This window comes from Sylvia atricapilla, chromosome 1, assembly GCF_009819655.1.
Source record: "Sylvia atricapilla isolate bSylAtr1 chromosome 1, bSylAtr1.pri, whole genome shotgun sequence".
In the NCBI taxonomy this organism is placed as follows: Eukaryota; Metazoa; Chordata; class Aves; order Passeriformes; family Sylviidae; genus Sylvia; species Sylvia atricapilla.
In genome coordinates, this window is record NC_089140.1 from 29,346,150 (window position 1) to 29,363,946 (window position 17,797).

At 38.5% G+C, this 17,797-nt stretch overlaps 1 protein-coding gene across 1 annotated transcript in view; it reads right to left on the reverse strand.

Annotated features, from left to right (window-relative positions):
- Positions 1-6,798: 6,798 nt before the first annotated feature.
- The window catches only part of CRPPA (CDP-L-ribitol pyrophosphorylase A), a 109,208-nt gene continuing 98,209 nt past the window's right edge, over positions 6,799-17,797 (reverse strand). Inside the window, exon 10 of the mRNA XM_066318232.1 lies at positions 6,799-9,263. Coding sequence (XP_066174329.1) covers positions 9,159-9,263 — 105 coding nt within the window. The 3' untranslated portion in view covers positions 6,799-9,158. The remainder of the gene's footprint in view (positions 9,264-17,797) is intronic.

A 17,797-nucleotide genomic window follows, 5' to 3' on the forward strand; every position in this document is an offset into this window, starting at 1 on the left:
ACCATGTGCATCACATTCACTTTCCTCTTTTATGGGGAGAAAAGAGGGCGGTAAGACACAGGTGGGGCCTGAGGAGTCTCCGTGATCTGGCACTGACCTCCCCATTCTGGGGCTCCAGGTTTCCTCAAGCAGTGCCTGGGTTCTTGGCCTTCCCCAGCCTCCTAACAGCATCTGTGTCCAGCCTCATTTCTTGGGTGGTTAATTTGGGCTGTGGAGTTCCTTGGAGAACAGTGACTGTTTTAAAAGTGGCTGGCAAACTAATGTCTCAATGAAGACCAGGAACCCAAAGAAATGCATTCAGTGTATAGCAGTATGTTAGTTTCTTCAGAGATACTTTTGTTAGACAAGTGTCTGAGGTCAAATTTTGTTTCTACTAATGAACACAGCAGTGACAGTGAGAGCCATAGCCCAGAGAGTTTGCAGCAGTTATTCTCGTTTCAATTTCACATATAAAATATACCTGTTTGGACCTGTTCTAGTTCATAGTGGAATCAGTTACCATACCAGAATCAGTAAACAGCATCACTCTTGAAAATGTCATTAGTATGAAAAACAAGATGTCTTTGATGTGTTAAATAGCAAATCACCTTCTCAGCATTTTTGACTTTTGCATCTTTTAATTCCTTTAATCATGATTATTATTACTGCTAATGTTATTGTTATTAATTCTTTCACCTAATTACATTATACTTATTCTTTCCTCCCCAAGAGTCCTGGTATAGATACTTGAGGACTGACCTTTGATGCTATAGAAACTGATCATTTTTCTTTCATTTGATGAAATTTTTAGGCACTCTTGCAGATTTCTGTTCAAATGTAAGTAGAAGGGCCATGATGCACTATTTCATAATTTTGTATGTCCAAAAGTTAGACATGTCTTTGAAATTAGTTGAACATAATTGAGGTGCAATCAATTGAAATAAGACACTTTTTCTCACCTCCTTTTATAAGGTGAGACATTTTGGGTAGGATGAATCACTTCAGATGATCCTATGCAAAAATATGATCAGCATTTTCTGAAACCAATGCTAAAAATGTTACATGTAGTGATGAGACTCACAGTTAAAGTAGTTTATACAGTCATCTGTACATAACTTCTACCTGACAGCAAATATGCATGAAATTCCAGACCTGAGTGGAGATGGACACCTGCATGTAGAGAAACGAGCAAAGATCTCACACAGGAGGGCACCTGTGGTTACTTCTGCACTCTCAGCTCTTGCTGTGTAAGAGGCACCACTGTAAAAGCACAGGATCCCCTGCATTACTGTAATGCTTGTAAAACATGGGTGTATAATAAAACTCACATTCTAACCTACAGGCAACTCAAAAATATTTCCAATAGTATTTACAGTTTTACAGTTTTCCTTGAACCTAGCTACTGAATATTGCAACTGGGAAAAGCACACTCTGACTGCACAAACACAAAACATAGTTCTAACTGCAGAGGGCATGAAAGAGCTATTGAAGAGCAGAGTGTTTTACTTCCAAGGCATTATGACCTGCAACATAATTTTCTACGAGTTTAATTTTTTTCCACACTGAATATCTACAATACGCCATTTTTGTCCTAAAAGATCCTCTGAGGATCCATCTGAATGCTTTCTTGTGGAAAAATACAAACCTAACAAAGAACATAAATTATTAGATTCATTGTAATGGATATTTCTTTATGATAATCATGGACTAGAAATCATTCTGTTATCCTCACCGAATTTAGTGGATGTCTCTTCTTACGGAGATTTTCTTTCCCATTTTACTTCACATTCAAAAGGTTGGGTTGTTTTTTTTTTTTTTAATTTGCATACAAGATTGGTAGTGTAGACTGAGCTTACATTCACCTGTTTCCCACTTACTGCCATTATGCCATTATGCCCAGCAACTCATTAATGCTCATTTGAACCATGGACCACACCTATCACAGTGCACTATGGCAAATATTTTCTAGGGGTTTTTTCTGATGCTTCTAGGGTTTTTATCAAATCTGGCTTAAGATTCAGAAAAATAAAAAAAATAATAAAATAAAGACCTGAGATTTTCACTAAAGTAGAAAATAGCATTCCAAAAAACCACTTGAATATTCATAATTTGAACACAGAATTGTTCAAATCTCCATTTTGTCTGTAATTTAGAGTTTTCCGGAAAGCTGAAACAAATCTTACTCAGTGTGTGTTTTGAGAGGAATGAAAAAGGTCTGCAAAAACCACTACCAAAAAACTCAGCCTAAGGCAGATTCATGTTGGCAGGAGCCATCCCAGACGATAACAAATGCTTTGCCATCCTCCACCCACACAGCCTGATTAGCATGAATCCCCATTTTTCCATTAGCCCACATGCTAAGGGTGTTTTCCAGCCTCCTCTTGAAGGCAGTGGCATCTTTGTTTTTCACTTTGTAGCTTTGTGTTTCACTTAGTAGCTGACACTATGCCCAGAGTTTTTTCATCCCGTCTCAACACCTTAGGTTATCACTGCTGGGAATCAGAGAAGATGGAGAGAAAAATACTGGCCCTTCCTCTGCCATCAGCAGTATTTGTTAAGAGTTAACTTGGGGAAGATTTTGGATAAAATATTGATGGACACCAGCAGAGGGTGCATTGCTGCCACTGTAATGACCATTCTTATACTGTAAGTAACCATAAGTAACCATGGTGCAGCAAAGCTTTGGACAAATCCTGCACATTCCAAAGCTGTGGAGCTGCTTACACAAAGGTGCACAATCGAAAGCAGGCTTAAAGACCAAAGTCGGTGAAGCCAGTTGCTTTAAGGATTAAGAAAAAAACAAACTACCAAAGAGAAGTAATGTGTATTTTCTGCTGTGCACTCAAGGCATTTTTCAGCTTTTCTTGAAATATCTATCATAAAAGTTCCTCTTTGATCTGCTGTAAGCAGCCACTCCCAGAATGGGTGAGAGACACCTCGTTTCCTTCCTTCCTTTTCTTATCCTGACCTACCAGTCTGGAATGCAGTTCACCTCTGAGCATTTTCAGATTTATCATTTTTAGAGAGGCTTGCATGTCACAACACACAACCAGGCTTACTTTACTGCTCACAAAGATCGCACATGACAGCCAAAGAGAGGAGCCACATCCAGTGTGTGACCCTTCCACACTTCACCCATGTAGATACACCCTTGTCTGCTGAAGGGGTACAACAATATTAGAATAACAAATACTCATCTTGCCCTCAACATAGGCAGGACCTGAAACTGCAAAGTTAGGAAAACAGTGCCCCACGGTTGAGTCTGCGTTTAGGCAAATCTGTGATTCTGTTGCTGCAGCCCTACATGCCTCCAGCACATCCCTTTGCAGCAGGAATCACAATGTACCTTCTCCCCCAAAGGTCCCACCTGATGACTCAGCTGAGAGCTAGGCACTTTTTGCAAGGTTCGTTTCCAGACAGGTAACAGTTTTTCAGCTTCCTTGTCTGAATTTCTACTCAGCAGCTCAACCCTAAATGCTCACATACAGGAAAAAGTAGTGTTCAAAAGACACTTTTGGACACTGTATTTTTCTAATCCTGTACAAAATCATCCTTTTAGGCTTATTGTTCTGTCATTGCATTCAGAGTGAGTACTCAGAGAGATTTTAAATTCTGAACTGCCCTTCAAAAGTGTCCCTATAACCCCACATACCACAAGCCTGTGGGTGCTTAAGCTGGAGTTACAACTAAATTCCAAAACATAGTGGGCATTCATGAAGACCATAATGTTCCCTCCCAATTGGCAAGGGAGTTGAGCACAGCATAAATACACACTTAGAACTGCAGCACAATAAAAATAATGATGATGATAATAATAATAAGCCCCTAGCATAACCAGCATGGTTATGTGTGAGTTAGCTGAAGATGGCCGGAGGGAGGAGATGCCGTGCATTTTCGAGGGCACTGCAAGGAAATTTCAGTCCCACTGACTTCAGTGGGGCTTCAGTGAGGCCATGTCTCTGCTGTGGAAAGGAACTGCTTAACACAGCATCGTGGGGTTCCTTGCTTTTTGTCTATGAGCAGCTCCTGGCAAAACCACTGGTTACTAAGTGAAAACATACTTTTTCCAGTCACCCAGAATGGAAGCCATACCTGGATTTGGTGCTTTTTTCTTTCACTTTTTGTTGTTGCTGCCATTCTGATAGACTTGCAAATCTGGCTCCTTGACTAGGTGCTGACTTTACAAACTCCAGTTTGGCTACTGAAGCAGGAGAAGGGGGGTCTGGCCCTGAGGGGCATTATTCCCCCTCAGCAGGATGGCTCAGCTTACAGCCTGACTCCAGCTAACAGGCGGCACTCAGTGTCAGCCCAGCAGCTGCCATGCAGGAGGTCTGTCCCTTCGGGCAGCTGCTGCTCATCTGCCGGCAGCTGGCAGCGGAAGTGACATCTGTTTTCAGTCCCAGCTGTGAGCAGCACGGAGGTGCCAAAGCCCAAACGCCTCAGTTCTCGATCCAGGAGCAAGGAAGGGTTTCTGATGCCAGACCACGGCCTGGCTTGCAAGGGAAGGGAGGGGGGGATCATCTCTTTCTACGATGGTGGGCTGGGAGGGATGGAAAAAGAATGACAAATATGGAGAGCAAGAATAAGCAACAGAAGTAGGGAAATGGATGGGGAAAGAGCACAGAAAGAAACAGGAACGGCTGAAATGAAAAGGAAATATGAAATTTGAAGTGACCAGTCAGAAGCACAAAAACGAAAGGAAGGAGGTAGAGTAATGAAAGAAATGCAGAAGTAAAAACTACCCAAAAGAGACAGTTATCTAAAATGGCTGCTGAAGACAAAAATGCCTTATTGAGCTGCCATCTGAAGTGCTACTGAACCTGGAAAGCATTCCTGCCTGCAGCCCTTAGCATATCATGCCATTCAAGGGATCTCTCCTGCAGGCTTTGTAATCTGGTGGAGCTCTGGTACATCCTCTCTTGCCTCCTTGCTTCTCTATGCTATTTAAATTCACATCACTTTTTTCTTGTCCAAGTCTCTTGCTCTCTCATTTATCTTTGTAATTGTGTTATAATTCAGTGTTGTGGCATTTTAACAGAATTATAGTTTTATCTTCTGAGACAGGAATAGGTGCAGAATGAAGGACACGATCAATTACAATCTAAATATTGAAAGCATACTTAAATTAACCTTGCAATAAATATATTAAGAAATGCCACTTTGCTCCCCAGGTTTGTGTATGCAAGAGAAGTGACTTCATTCTATCATGAGAAGTATTTTCACAGTTGAGACTGTTTCCTCAGTACAGGTGCTGAAATTGTGTTTTTTAGATCTCTAAACTAATTGAGTATTCCTGGAAGAAATAATGAAGGAAAATGTATATTTAACAAGTGCTTTACAGCCCTGTCAATCAAAATCAACCTACACTGGGAAAAAATGCAGTGTCAGTGACTGCTTCTTTTCCTTGGTGCTTGCCAGAAGCACAAGAAAAACTGAATTCTGGTACACAGCTGGACTGGGAAACAGGCTGAGAAAGAGATGTCATAAAAATATCACATCTGAAGTTGAAAGTGCAGGAATTGGGGCACTAAGATTTCAACCTATTTTCACACTTTGCCTTTGGTATCTCACTGTAGGCAGGGAATTAGTCATTAGTCACAGGGAACTGTGTGCCTTTACAGATTTTTCAAAATCAGGTGCAAAAGAATAGATTGATTGAGTAGGAATAATCTTATCCCAAACTCTGGCCTACAGGAACACTGTTAACACAAGTCTATTCCTGAACCCCCAAACCTTCCTCAACAGCAATGAAGAGATTGTCTGAACATTGGTGGATGCTTGATAAGATGAACTATAATTTTTCAAATCAAAGTTATGGATGAAGAGGAAGAAGATACAAAATAAAAAAAACTTTTGCATGTCTCAAAGTAAATGTGCTCTTCTTCAGAAATAAAAGCCAAAGAAAAAGCAGTGAGAAGTGGTAAGCGTCTGAGGCAGGGGGAGCAGAGCAACCCAAGTATGACCCTTCTCTGGTGAAATTACCTACACACAGGAAAAGTTGCTGTATCTTCATAAATTGCCAAACATGAATTGGAAACTTTATGTCTTTGGAAGCTTCTTTTTGGATGGCACCTAGAACAGCATTGTGGAGATGATGAGACTTGGGTGTCACATAGAAATACAAATTTGAATACACCAAAGGCTCCACGGCATCCAGAAATTTTTTGTTCTGCAGCCTACATTAATTAGTAAGACAAGCTCAGCCAAAGCTGACTCTGTTATTAGAGTCCACTGATTACAATAGGTAACACCTCAGTTTCTTTCTCTTTGCTTTTTGGCATAGTTTTGGGGTATTGGGGTTTTTTGTTTATAATGCCACTATCTTCTATGCTTTTCATTTTTCTTCTTCAGAGGACGATCAAGCCTTTTTTTTTTTTCAAGCTAGGTTGTCTGAAAAGCTAAAGAAAAAAAATACAAAATAGAAAATCTTCTATCTAACGGACTGAAGACAAAGTAATACAGTTTTCAGATTTTGCATGAAGTGCGTTAGATTCAGTATACAAATCTAATTTATTCAACTTTGCAGTTTTGAAAAGCATTTCTAGGGCCACATTCTGCATTCTCTTTTCTGATGAACACTACCCAAGGAATACTAATTAGAGTGCTTGAGGAGTAAGGTAAGCAAGGCTGGCAGAGTTTGAGCTTCTATTTACTTTCTGTTATCTCTGTCCAAATGTTCAAAGCAATATGGGTGGTGACTGATTCACTAGTTAAATTCAAAACAACATGTGTGTACAAAAGGCTGCCAAGTTTCTCATGTATATTGCTATTTGTGAGAAGCTATGCACAGACAAAAAACAATCAGCCAGTTTCTTAATTTCATTTTATATCTTTATTCCCATTGTAAGTACTAACAATCACCCAGAAACCATTTAAATTTGGTTTGGATACACAATAGCATTAATCACAGTCTAGTTTCTTTTTTTTTTTTTTTTAACTGCAGTTTTAGTATTTTGTGATCTGTTTTAGTAGTTCTGTTGTTGGTGTGCTGCTTCCAGCAAAATGGACTTTTCAGTGTTTGTAGATTATTTTAAAAGATTGCTAAAGATTAAAAAGTCATAATGCAATGATTAACAGTACATTAATAAAGCTTATTATCTTCCATTTAGGATTAGTACTAAGTATTGGATGACCCAAAACTTACTTTTTCTTGTGCATTGTCTGTTCTGTTTTTAAAACAAATCCATAAACAACTATAATATATTTTTTTTATTATAGCAGTTCATTGCGGTAGAATTTTTAATTGGATTGAAATCCTCTTAGGAGAATGAGGTAAGTAAAACAACCCTAAAAAATAAAAGCTCTGTTTAAGCAAATGATGTCGCACACAAACCAATGTTAATGCAGTATCACAATGTATAAATTAGAGTGGATAGAAAACATGAAGGATTTTCTAAATTCACTTTCTTATTATTTGGGGAAAACACATCACAGATTGCATTTTAGTCTTCAAGAAAACAAGAATAACAAAATACAGTCAAAGAGACATCTTTCATCATGTCTTTTAAAAGCCTGTGGGAAAAATTCCTTCATCAAATTTATTAATGTAAAAGCACATTCAGAAAAATTATTTGTGAGAGCAGTCCTGTTAAATTATGAATACCAGTAATAAATTCTTTAGTTCTTCATTTATTTGTGTGCTCTTTATGCAAACAGACATGAATATATGTATGAATTATATATGCCTATTGTATAGCCATACACAGAGCTAATATGAATGCTTATGTTGTACAATGTCAGAAAAGGACAAATTATTAATCAAAGTAGAGAGAAGAAAGAAAGTAAGAAGAAAGCAAATGATGCACAAGTTAGTCATCTTTGCATGACTTGTGTGGAAGAAAATGACTGCTTTGGATATAGAACCATCAGCTAACAGCTCTTTATTTTATTGTGCAATGAAGAAAGTTTGGGACCAAGATCAGCTTCTAAAAGGAATTTAAACCAGAGATATAAATAGTCATGTAAAGGGAAAGAGGAAAGGGACCAAGCAGGGAACTTGTTACGCTAAGTTTTGTCTGAGCATCAGAGGGAGTGCAATATGGTGAGAGTAAGGGAAGGGGATGATGTTTTTAGAGGGAAACTTGCTGAACTGACAGTGACAGTCTGAATCAGGGACTCACTGGACAATTTGGGTGGGGCTACTTCTCCAAGACCTTATTCCAGCCAGATCAAGTATGTAAGACACTAACCTAGCCCCTTCAGAAACTGCAGGAGAGAGAAAATTTCTGGGTCTGATGCATAGGGAAAAACATATGTTTTCAGGGATGCTGCTTGTATTGCTCTTAGTGGTTGTGATACCCGGAGATACCCCACATAATAAACATCCACCATTTCATCTTCCTGTCCCAACGATCCACACTTGACTTTTAATGCAGAGTGTCTTTGAATTCATAATGCTTGCTCTCCTTACTGCTATTTACTACATACATCTGCTAACCAGCAAGAGATGAGAATTATATTCTTCTACATGAATGAACAGACTCTTCCTATTTCAGTGGAGCTACAGAAGCTCTGAATGATGGCACATGGGCACTGGAAGAAGTGCAGCACCAAGGAGGCTACAGCCAGAGCATACTGCATCTGGAAAACTGGGGGTTAGCACCTCACTGTACCCATGCATATCCTTTCTTTGATTTGAGGTTACCTTCCTTCCACAGAGAACAGGTACCTGACCTTTCCAACACTTCCTGCAGTATGCATTTCTCTTGATGTCAGGAAAGCTACAATCTTTAAGGAACTCTACATTCACTAATAGGTGTTAGAGCAGCAATTTTTACATTGTTTCACATAAAGCAGATGAGCTGTGCTTTAGGATTAATTTATCTGAAATAAAACTGAAGCCATATCCTAGGGTACAACACACACAGTTAAAGAAAATTCTGCATAAATGCTTTGGTGTCCTCTGTGCACCTTTTAAAATGACCAGTACCTTAAAAAACATTTCAGTATCATTCCTCACAGTATATATTCAGTGTATCTCAGAATTATTTGTATTTCCTTTTACACTTTATACATAATATTAGACTTGTATTTTAAATATCAAAAATATGCTGTTACAGGATCTTAATAACAAATGGCATAAATCCAGAGTTTTCAACAAAGAATAAAATGGCTTAAGATCTTTGGTGAACAGATGATGAAAAACTAACATTTCCAAAAGCTACCCATGATTTATGGTCTTATGCTACCAACAGCTGGCCAATCAGCTCCGGGTTTCTGTCCTTTATTAATGCCATGATAAGAGCAGCAGCAGAATTTATTGTCTCCTGGAGCAGCAAAGGGTCCTGGAACAAAAAGAAAAGGAAAAAAAGAGGGAGTAGGAAAAACAATGTATTTACAAAAGTGGAATAAGTAAATATTTTGAATACATTTTCAATTATGCCAAATTATGATTGCTGAAGAAACAAAGCTCTTTATTAGAAGAACTCCTAAAACTTTTATTTTAAGCAAGCATAATTTCAATTAACCATTTTCTCGAATCTCCTTGATTCAAAACTGCTAGAATTCTATCTACACCAAAAAACTTGATTCTGTCACTGGCTTCCTAACTGAATTTTAAAATCTAAAAGGCAGTAAAACTTCTGGGGTTGAAAACATGGAACAAAATACAGGATTTAACTGACTGCCATAGCAAAACCCTGCAACTTTAAACACCAACTGAATCCCATCTGTAGTCTACCAACTACTTGAATTCACAAAGGCATTTAAGCACTGGGATTGCAATGGTTTAGGCTGATTTCTGTATCAAATAATTTCAAAAAATAGTCTGGTTTTGACAGGCAGGTATAGAAACAAACACAGTAAACAGCAATAAAATGACATATTGATTCTGTGCTTCTAATTGAGTACTCCAGCTCACATTTGAAAGATTCTTTTGTCTATACCAGGTTTTCTTAATTGTATGGACTACAAAAGGTTGGTCCCTTGCAACCAGTAAGATTTCCATTTGTGCACTGGGAAAATAGCAATAGATGTAGTCAGGAATGGAGACACCCCTGGAGTGAGAAATAGGAGAGAATAATTTCTGTGAAGCAACAGAGAAAAAGAAAGGTCTACAAAACTCTGGAGTAGGGAGAAATCATGAGCTGTTCTCCATAGCCATGATGGATAAAACAGTAGGTTTTATCTGCCCGTTTATTCCATGGTGGAAACAATAGGTAAGGATTAGTATACAATGGAAGAGATAATTGGACAGATGAAAGAAACTCATCATGAGGGTCCTATAACATGAGACTCACATCCATGTAAAATGTGATAGAGATAGAGCTTCCTGTCTGGAGTAGGAGGATGGAGCAGTTTGATTCCAAATCTTTTCACCTCTTTTTCTAAGATGCTGCACAAAGAAAGGATTTGTAGAGAGCACATAAGAAATTTGGACTAATGGACAATGAAGAAACCATTTCCACAACTTATACAAAAAAAACAATATTAAAACTTGCTTTTTAATAAAAAAAGCAACTGCTGAAGGGACCTGCCAATTCAGCTAGCACAGAGGGGAGGTGGAGACCAATAAGTTGCAATTGAAAGAAAAACTGAAAGGGAAAAGGTGTACCTGGAACATTCTCAGTGTGGAAAAAGGTCCAGAGGAGAGTCACAAAAAATTATGAGAGGGCTGGAGCACCTCTCCTATGAAGAAGGGCTAAAAGGGTTGGGGTTGTTCTGTTTGGAGAAGGGAAGGCCCTGGGGTGACCTTATTGCAGCCGTTCAGCACGTAAAGAGGGCCTACAAGAAAGATGGGGTCAGACCTTTAAGTATGGTCTGTTGCGACAGCACAAGGGGTATGGTTTAAACTAAAATAGAGTCAATTCAGACTAGATATAGAGAAGAAAGTATTTATGATGGGCAGGTAACAATAGGACAGGTTGCCCAGAGCGGTGGTGGATGCCCCATCCCTTGAAACATTCAAGGTCAGGTTGGACAGGGCTCTCAGCAACCTGGTCTAGTTGAAGATGTTCCTGCTTACTGCAGGGGGTTGGAGTAGGCAACTAACCTTTAAAGGACCCGTCCTAACCAAACTGTTTTATAATTCTATGATAATGCTCTTATTAACTTCATTACTTATGTAAATGAAATTTAACATGCCAGAGAGGTAACTGGATTGAATTAAAAACACCTAGTGTATAACCACTTTTTTATCATTCCTGAATTTTTTTTTATTTGCCTAGAATTTTGTCCTAAATATAATCAAATAAGTAAATTAGAATTTGTAACCTTGCAAAACCTTACACCTTCTGAGTTAAGCAAGGAGTACAGAAGTCTATTGAGGTCCTGCTCCTTCAGAACCTTTTGTCATGGACCAAGGATGCAAAAGCAAACTCAGAATTCACTGCTCTGGTTCAGTAGGGTGCTCACTCCCTCATTTCCCATGGGTATAAACTGCTGGATAAAGTACAAGGAGAGCGGAAGTCGTGCACACACCCACTCAGACGGCAAACGCTTAAGTTGCTTTCAAAATCAAGCAACACAGTTCTTGCTATTCAGCAATGCCAAATTTCCTTGTGCCCTTCATCACTTTTTGTTCAGATTATCTCAAGAAGCACTTCACAATCACAGGCACTCTCTTTCAAATGGGCTTCCAGCCATATTTGAATTTGGCTGGAGGTGCACAGTATCTTTTTTTTCCATTTCACAGAAAGAAATAAAATACACCTGGCCAGGAATGCTCTTAATGTTTCTCCCAATAAATCTTTCCACATCCTCTGTTGGTTACTGGATTCGGTACACATTCCTTTGCAGTAATAAATTATTCAAGTTTCTAAACATAAAAGGAAGCAAGAGAAAGAAATTTAACTTTCACAGGAGAGATTGAAAGTGACACCATAAGATTCCTTTAGACTGGAAAAAGCCTTTTCTAAAGCTAAACCTAAGGCTTTAATGGTAATGTCTATGCTCTGAAGGAATGACATGCAAAGAATTATGAGCAATATTTGTAAGGCAGGCAATGTGGCAGGGTAATGTGTACAGAAACCTGCATGCAGAAGTGGTCTAAAAACCACTGAAACTGACTGCTGAAATGAAATTGGTTCAAAACCAAAAACATAGTAAGTAAGCAGCACAAATTAGAACCGCAAGCTTTACAGTTACTCCACTCCTAATAATCTGATTATTAATACTATCATTATAACTCTTCAGGAAACCTATTGGCCCCTGTTTAGGATTGGTCACTCTAAGTCTGTTTTTTGGAAATAACCAGAAGTGTTTTTCTTTAAGGGAATATATATGATCTCAATTAGGATAACAACTGCAATAGAAAATATATTCTTATTCTAAGTACAGTTCCAGTTGACAGTTTAACTACCTCGTGAAGTATATACTGAGGATATCAATAAGGCAGTCCTTTAAAGTATTGATCATAGGGGTTACTAATTTTAGATTTGTGCTGATGGTCCTTCCCAGTAAGGGACATTATCCCATTTTGATCTCAGGGTCATCCATTCACTGAAGAGTGTCCAGCACCCGGGCCCAGGAGCCAGCCTCTGAGTGCAGGAGAAATCAGTGCCATAGAGGTCAAGTATGTGCTGACTTTAACTTGCTTCACTCTCACAGCCATAGTATTACTGGAAGGAGGTAGTAAATAACATGATAAACTGGACTCCTCCAGCAATTTCAATTTGTCTATCCTGTATCTTTCTGAGAATCAAGACTCACTCTTATGATAGGAATCATTATTGTAGTATCTGACGGTCACTGCTTGGGGATAATTTAAAACTGTTGTTGATCATTTCTAGTCATTATCACAACTATCCCCCTCCTCTCCTCTCCCCCCACCAAAAAAAACCCCAACACCCCCCCCCCAAAAACAACAAAACAACCCCAATGCCCCAAACCCCTCTCTCCCCAAAAAAAACAAAAAAAAACCCCAAACCCAAACCCAAACCAAAACAAAAAGACCCCCAAAATAACCAACCAAACAAACAAAAAAAAAAAAACACGGAAAAAAAATAGCAACTGAAAGGTACACATTTTCCAAAGTGTAGGCATAACAATGACTAATGCAACAGCTAAATTGTATAGTAGGTATTCTTTCTCTCTTCCAAATCCTGCTAGGACTTTATTTTATTTTAGGCCATTACTCTGCCTGTAAGCAGATACTTTCAATGTAATTTGAACACCAGACGTTTTCCTAAAGAATATTAAAAAGAAATAAAACTACAGGATTCAACAACAATCCAGGAAAGGAAAAAAATCCTGTGGGTCTTTATTAATTTAAAGTTAAACAAACAAGCCAACACTTCAAGTCCCCTGACTATACCCTTAAAACACCCATGGTTTTGACACTTCAATGTTATTTCTGGCAACAATGCTGATTAGAGCTGATAGTGCCTACAGGGAAGCTTCAATAAAGATGCCAGGACAAACTTAATCTACCACACCTAACTCCATTGCACATTCAGGCCTCCAAACTTCTTTTATATTCAATGGCATAGCACTAAATCTTTCAAAAATCTCATTATTAGTTGCAGGAAGTCAAATAATCAAGCAGAACCATGTCTTCACTTGTTTAATTGCCTGACGTGTTTGCCTATATTGTAACCACGATAAAACCCAGGATGTCAGAACAGGAGGATCAATACAAATCCTCAAGCAGCCACAAGAGCTCTCACACGTTACTGCCCACCCACTGCTCAGCACTGCAAATTCCAAACACAGAACATCCTCCAGCACACCAGTCAGTGAGAGCTCAGCCCCGCACACACTGGACTGATCAAACAGGGATAGCTCTTTTCCTCATTAATAAAATCCTTAAAAAAGACTGTGACCTTTAAAGAAGACTTGGAGGCAGTAATAACTTTAATGGATTAATAACTGAAGTTCCACATGATCAACTAGTGTGCCATGAGCTCCCCCCAAACCACTGTGATATTCACTGTCTATTCATTTAATCCAGTTGATTTAAATGATTCTCCTATTAAAAGAAAAAAACACTCCCCCCCCCAACATTTCTTGTCCATTAATAAATAGAATTTTTTATTGTTTGAATAGATTATTAACTACATTTGTAAGCTAAACCCAAAACTTTTACCACTTTATATTTATGTACTTTGGAAAAGAAAGTATTCAGAAACACTGCCAATGTTATAAACCATAAATCCACATAACAGCACTTTGAGTCCAAAATAAAATATCTACTTTGTCTGTTCTTAAATAGTAAAAATATTCCACTGTAACCATATTGTGTGATGGCTGTAACTCATACTTGGAATTTATTTGATGTAGAATTTCTGACTGTAGGGCTTCTCTGGTATGCAGACTAAGATTGGCAATGGCTAAAGAGTTAAAGTTGTGTTAGGAATATGTAACGTGATATTTTACATATGTGCATTTATTTAAGAAACTATGAGGACATCTGAATATTTACTGACATTTCCCTTACATTTAATTTCCTTGCTTCTATCTGTTTAGGATTTTTTTTTCCCAGCTGGAACTTCATATACACACATTTCAATTTACATGTGTACTAGTTCAGTTTAAGAATAGTTTGAGAAACACACCTACCCTTCTCAGCTCAAAAAAAGAAAGCCTCTGTAGGTATTACCTGTTCTTGTACTGCCTACAGAATAAAACTGCTGTATTCCACTATTTGCACTCTGTCTTGCTGTAATATTATTTGACATTCCATTAAATAAAGTTTTTTTAAAATTAATAGAATTGTATAGTCCTGATTATATGGCTCACAGAAAGCCTGAAAACAGGATTTAAAGACATTGCTAAACTTAGGCAATATCGGTATTAACACAGTTATGTTTGTAGCAGGAACAAAAAGAGGGCTGGAGCATGTGCTGGCATGCCTGCATGCTCCTGCCCTTGCTGTTCCATTGTAAGGCTGCTCTCTGGCACAGTTTTGGCTCCTGACAGCTAACATGTTTCCAGACAATGGCTGGGCATGGTTCAGGGGACAGCACAGGCCAAGGAATGCTCCCAATGGACAGGCTGAATGAGGCCACCCTCTTTTGGGAAGCAAGAATGTAGCCATATGGAGATGAGGCATGCTGTGTCTTTTAGCCCTGGGACAAGAGAGTCATCCCTGGCCTGTTTTACTTACCAGTATGGATACAGCCTATGCACCACTGGGAAGTGACACTTGAGCCTTTCTCTCCCTACCAGATGCATCAAGAATACTCAGAACCACAATCAAATAACGTCCCCCAGACTGAGGCGCAAATTCCATGTTGCTACCACATAAGCACAGTCATTAAAAAAATAAAAACTAACTACTCTCTAGACACCTTTCCCACTAAAACAGAGAAGGAGAGGGATGAAGCACACTAGAAGACATTGACTGTGCTGTACTGCACTCTTGCCACCTATGGGAAAAAGGCTGGAGCCAACAAAAGGAACTCATGCCCCTCTGTTCCTTTTCACAGTGTGGATATAGGTGCACACCAGGTACACCAGGAGACGTGGGCAGAAGAGAAAAGTGCTGAAACAGACACCATTCTGGGAGGTATCTTGCAAAAGACTATGTTGGCAGTACAAGAGGAGCCACTGCTAATTTAAAACCCTGTGGAATGCTGCAATTTATACCAAGGCTATACCAGGTCCCTCCAAAACTCACCTGACATCACATACTGAGTGTTTCATTTGCTCTCAGAGAAACTGAGGGAATCTAGCCTCAAAAAGCTCAATATTTGAAATTTTCTTCTTCAATTATTACTTTTAATTGAAACAGTTGCTCTGAAGAGGGACTGAGTTCTTACACTACCAGAAATCAATGATCTAACATGATTTGTTGTTTAATCACACCATGAGGAATTCATCAGTAGATTCATAAAGAAGCATTTTTTCCCCCTCAAGATATGTACTGGCATGCATGCATCCGTGCATTAAAGCAACCTCCATTTCTGCAATAGTACAAATTAATCTGAGGTCTTCTTTCTATTTGAAATGCTTCCACATCACATTTTTAATCCATGTGCCAAAGGATCTATTGATAAGTGTCATCTCATACATGATATCAATGCAACAATTTACCTCAATAAGAAGATAGCTATGCAGATAATTCTAAAAGATAAGAAAAGTATTTCTCTGAATATTTTTAGGTTTTCTTTCAAGTAATACATAAGTAATTAAAATAGCACTTGAGTTCAGATAGGTAGCTGGGTTCAAAATTACTTGAGCAGGTTCATAATTGAACCTCTGCACACACAACCTTCCTTTCTAAACTAAGAAAATACAATCAATTTTTCATTAGTGGATACTCCTCAAAATATAAATAATTTTGAAATCTAGATATTGAGGATGCAATGAGAATTGAAAAAATAACATGATATGGCAATGGAGGAACCAAGCTGTCACTGTGCTAATGTAGTTTAGAAGACCACTTAATTAGTGAACTCTGATAGAGCTGAGTTAATTCCCTGCAGTTAAATGGTCATACATTCATGCTAATCAAGGCAAATCAAGGATAAATTGTGTGTAAATACATGAAACCGTATGGTAACTCTCTCTCATACTCTTCATCAGCCATGCTTCTTACAGTTTATACAAAGAAAATGGAGAGCCATCAACATTTAAAACGACTGTGAACATCTACTAAGAACAAACAAATATTTTAAACCTTCTGGAGTCTGTGAGGATTCAATCTCTACTGCTTTTGCTTTTATTTTTTTCATGTAAGATTCACAGAGTAAAACCCAAAGGTAAACATCACTCTTTTGCTAAAAAAGTCCAACAAAAGAGCACAACAAAACAAACAAACAAAAACTCAAACAGGATTCTTTTCTCTAGTATGGTAAGAGTAGACAGATTCACCCTAGATCAGCAGCTTTAAAACAGCTCCATTATCTACATGTTCTACAGTAGGTAGGTGACCAGGGCTCAGTTCCCTCCCTCAGTTCTCCAAATCTTTTTTTTTTTTTCCTCCTATAAAAACACTGTTTGCATGATCATGCCAATGATGGATAAAAATTCCTGGACCAAAAAAATTCTCTGAAGAGTTTGTTATGAAGAACACTTTCAGTACATTCAATCTCTGCAGCTTAGGCAAGAGTTTTCATTCAGCACTTAAACACTATCTGATTGAAGCTCTTTGCAAGAATGAGTGTGCCAGCAGTGACAGCACAATGCCTGTGAATCATCTTGCCCTCTAAGTTGCTCCAAAAGCTACCTAATGCTTGAGCTAGCAGCCAGTTCTGCCACCTGTATGGGACTGGTACAAAAGTACTGGCAGAAATAGGCCATTTAACAGATGTGGTTGCCTGCAAAATTGTATTATATGTTTGAGTTTTCTTAGAGGTCGTATCTTGAAACAGTATGTTACCAAATAATTCTATAGTATGAAATGTATTCATGTTAATGTATGTTACTGTGCTACCTACAGGCTCTATGAGGTTACTTTGGTAATCCTGCAAAAAGCACCATCTGGGTTTTTAATGGGAAGGAAAAAATTATTCATGTCAAAAATTATTCATGTAATCAGTATGGGAAACCTGAAATGCTCCAGAGGAACAGGAACCTTGCTTTCTGCTCTGACAAACCTGCATTCTGTGACCTGCTGAAAATCTAAGATTTGTCTGAAGTTGACTGAAGCTGTAGCAAGTCATTCCTCTGTTTTCAGAAAGCTGTGGATCAATTTGATAGCACTAAAATTCAAGTGGAAGTGGGATTTAAGCCTTCCACATAGCAGCAGCATATAGAATCACAAAACCACAGAATCATCTTCAGTTGAAAGAGACGCACAAGGATCATCAAAGTCCCGACTCCTGGGCCTGCACAGAACAGCCCCAAAAGTCACTCCATGGGCCTGAGAATGTCTTCCAAACACTTCTTGAACTCTGCCAGACTTTGCACTATGACCATTTCCCTGAGGAGCCTGTTC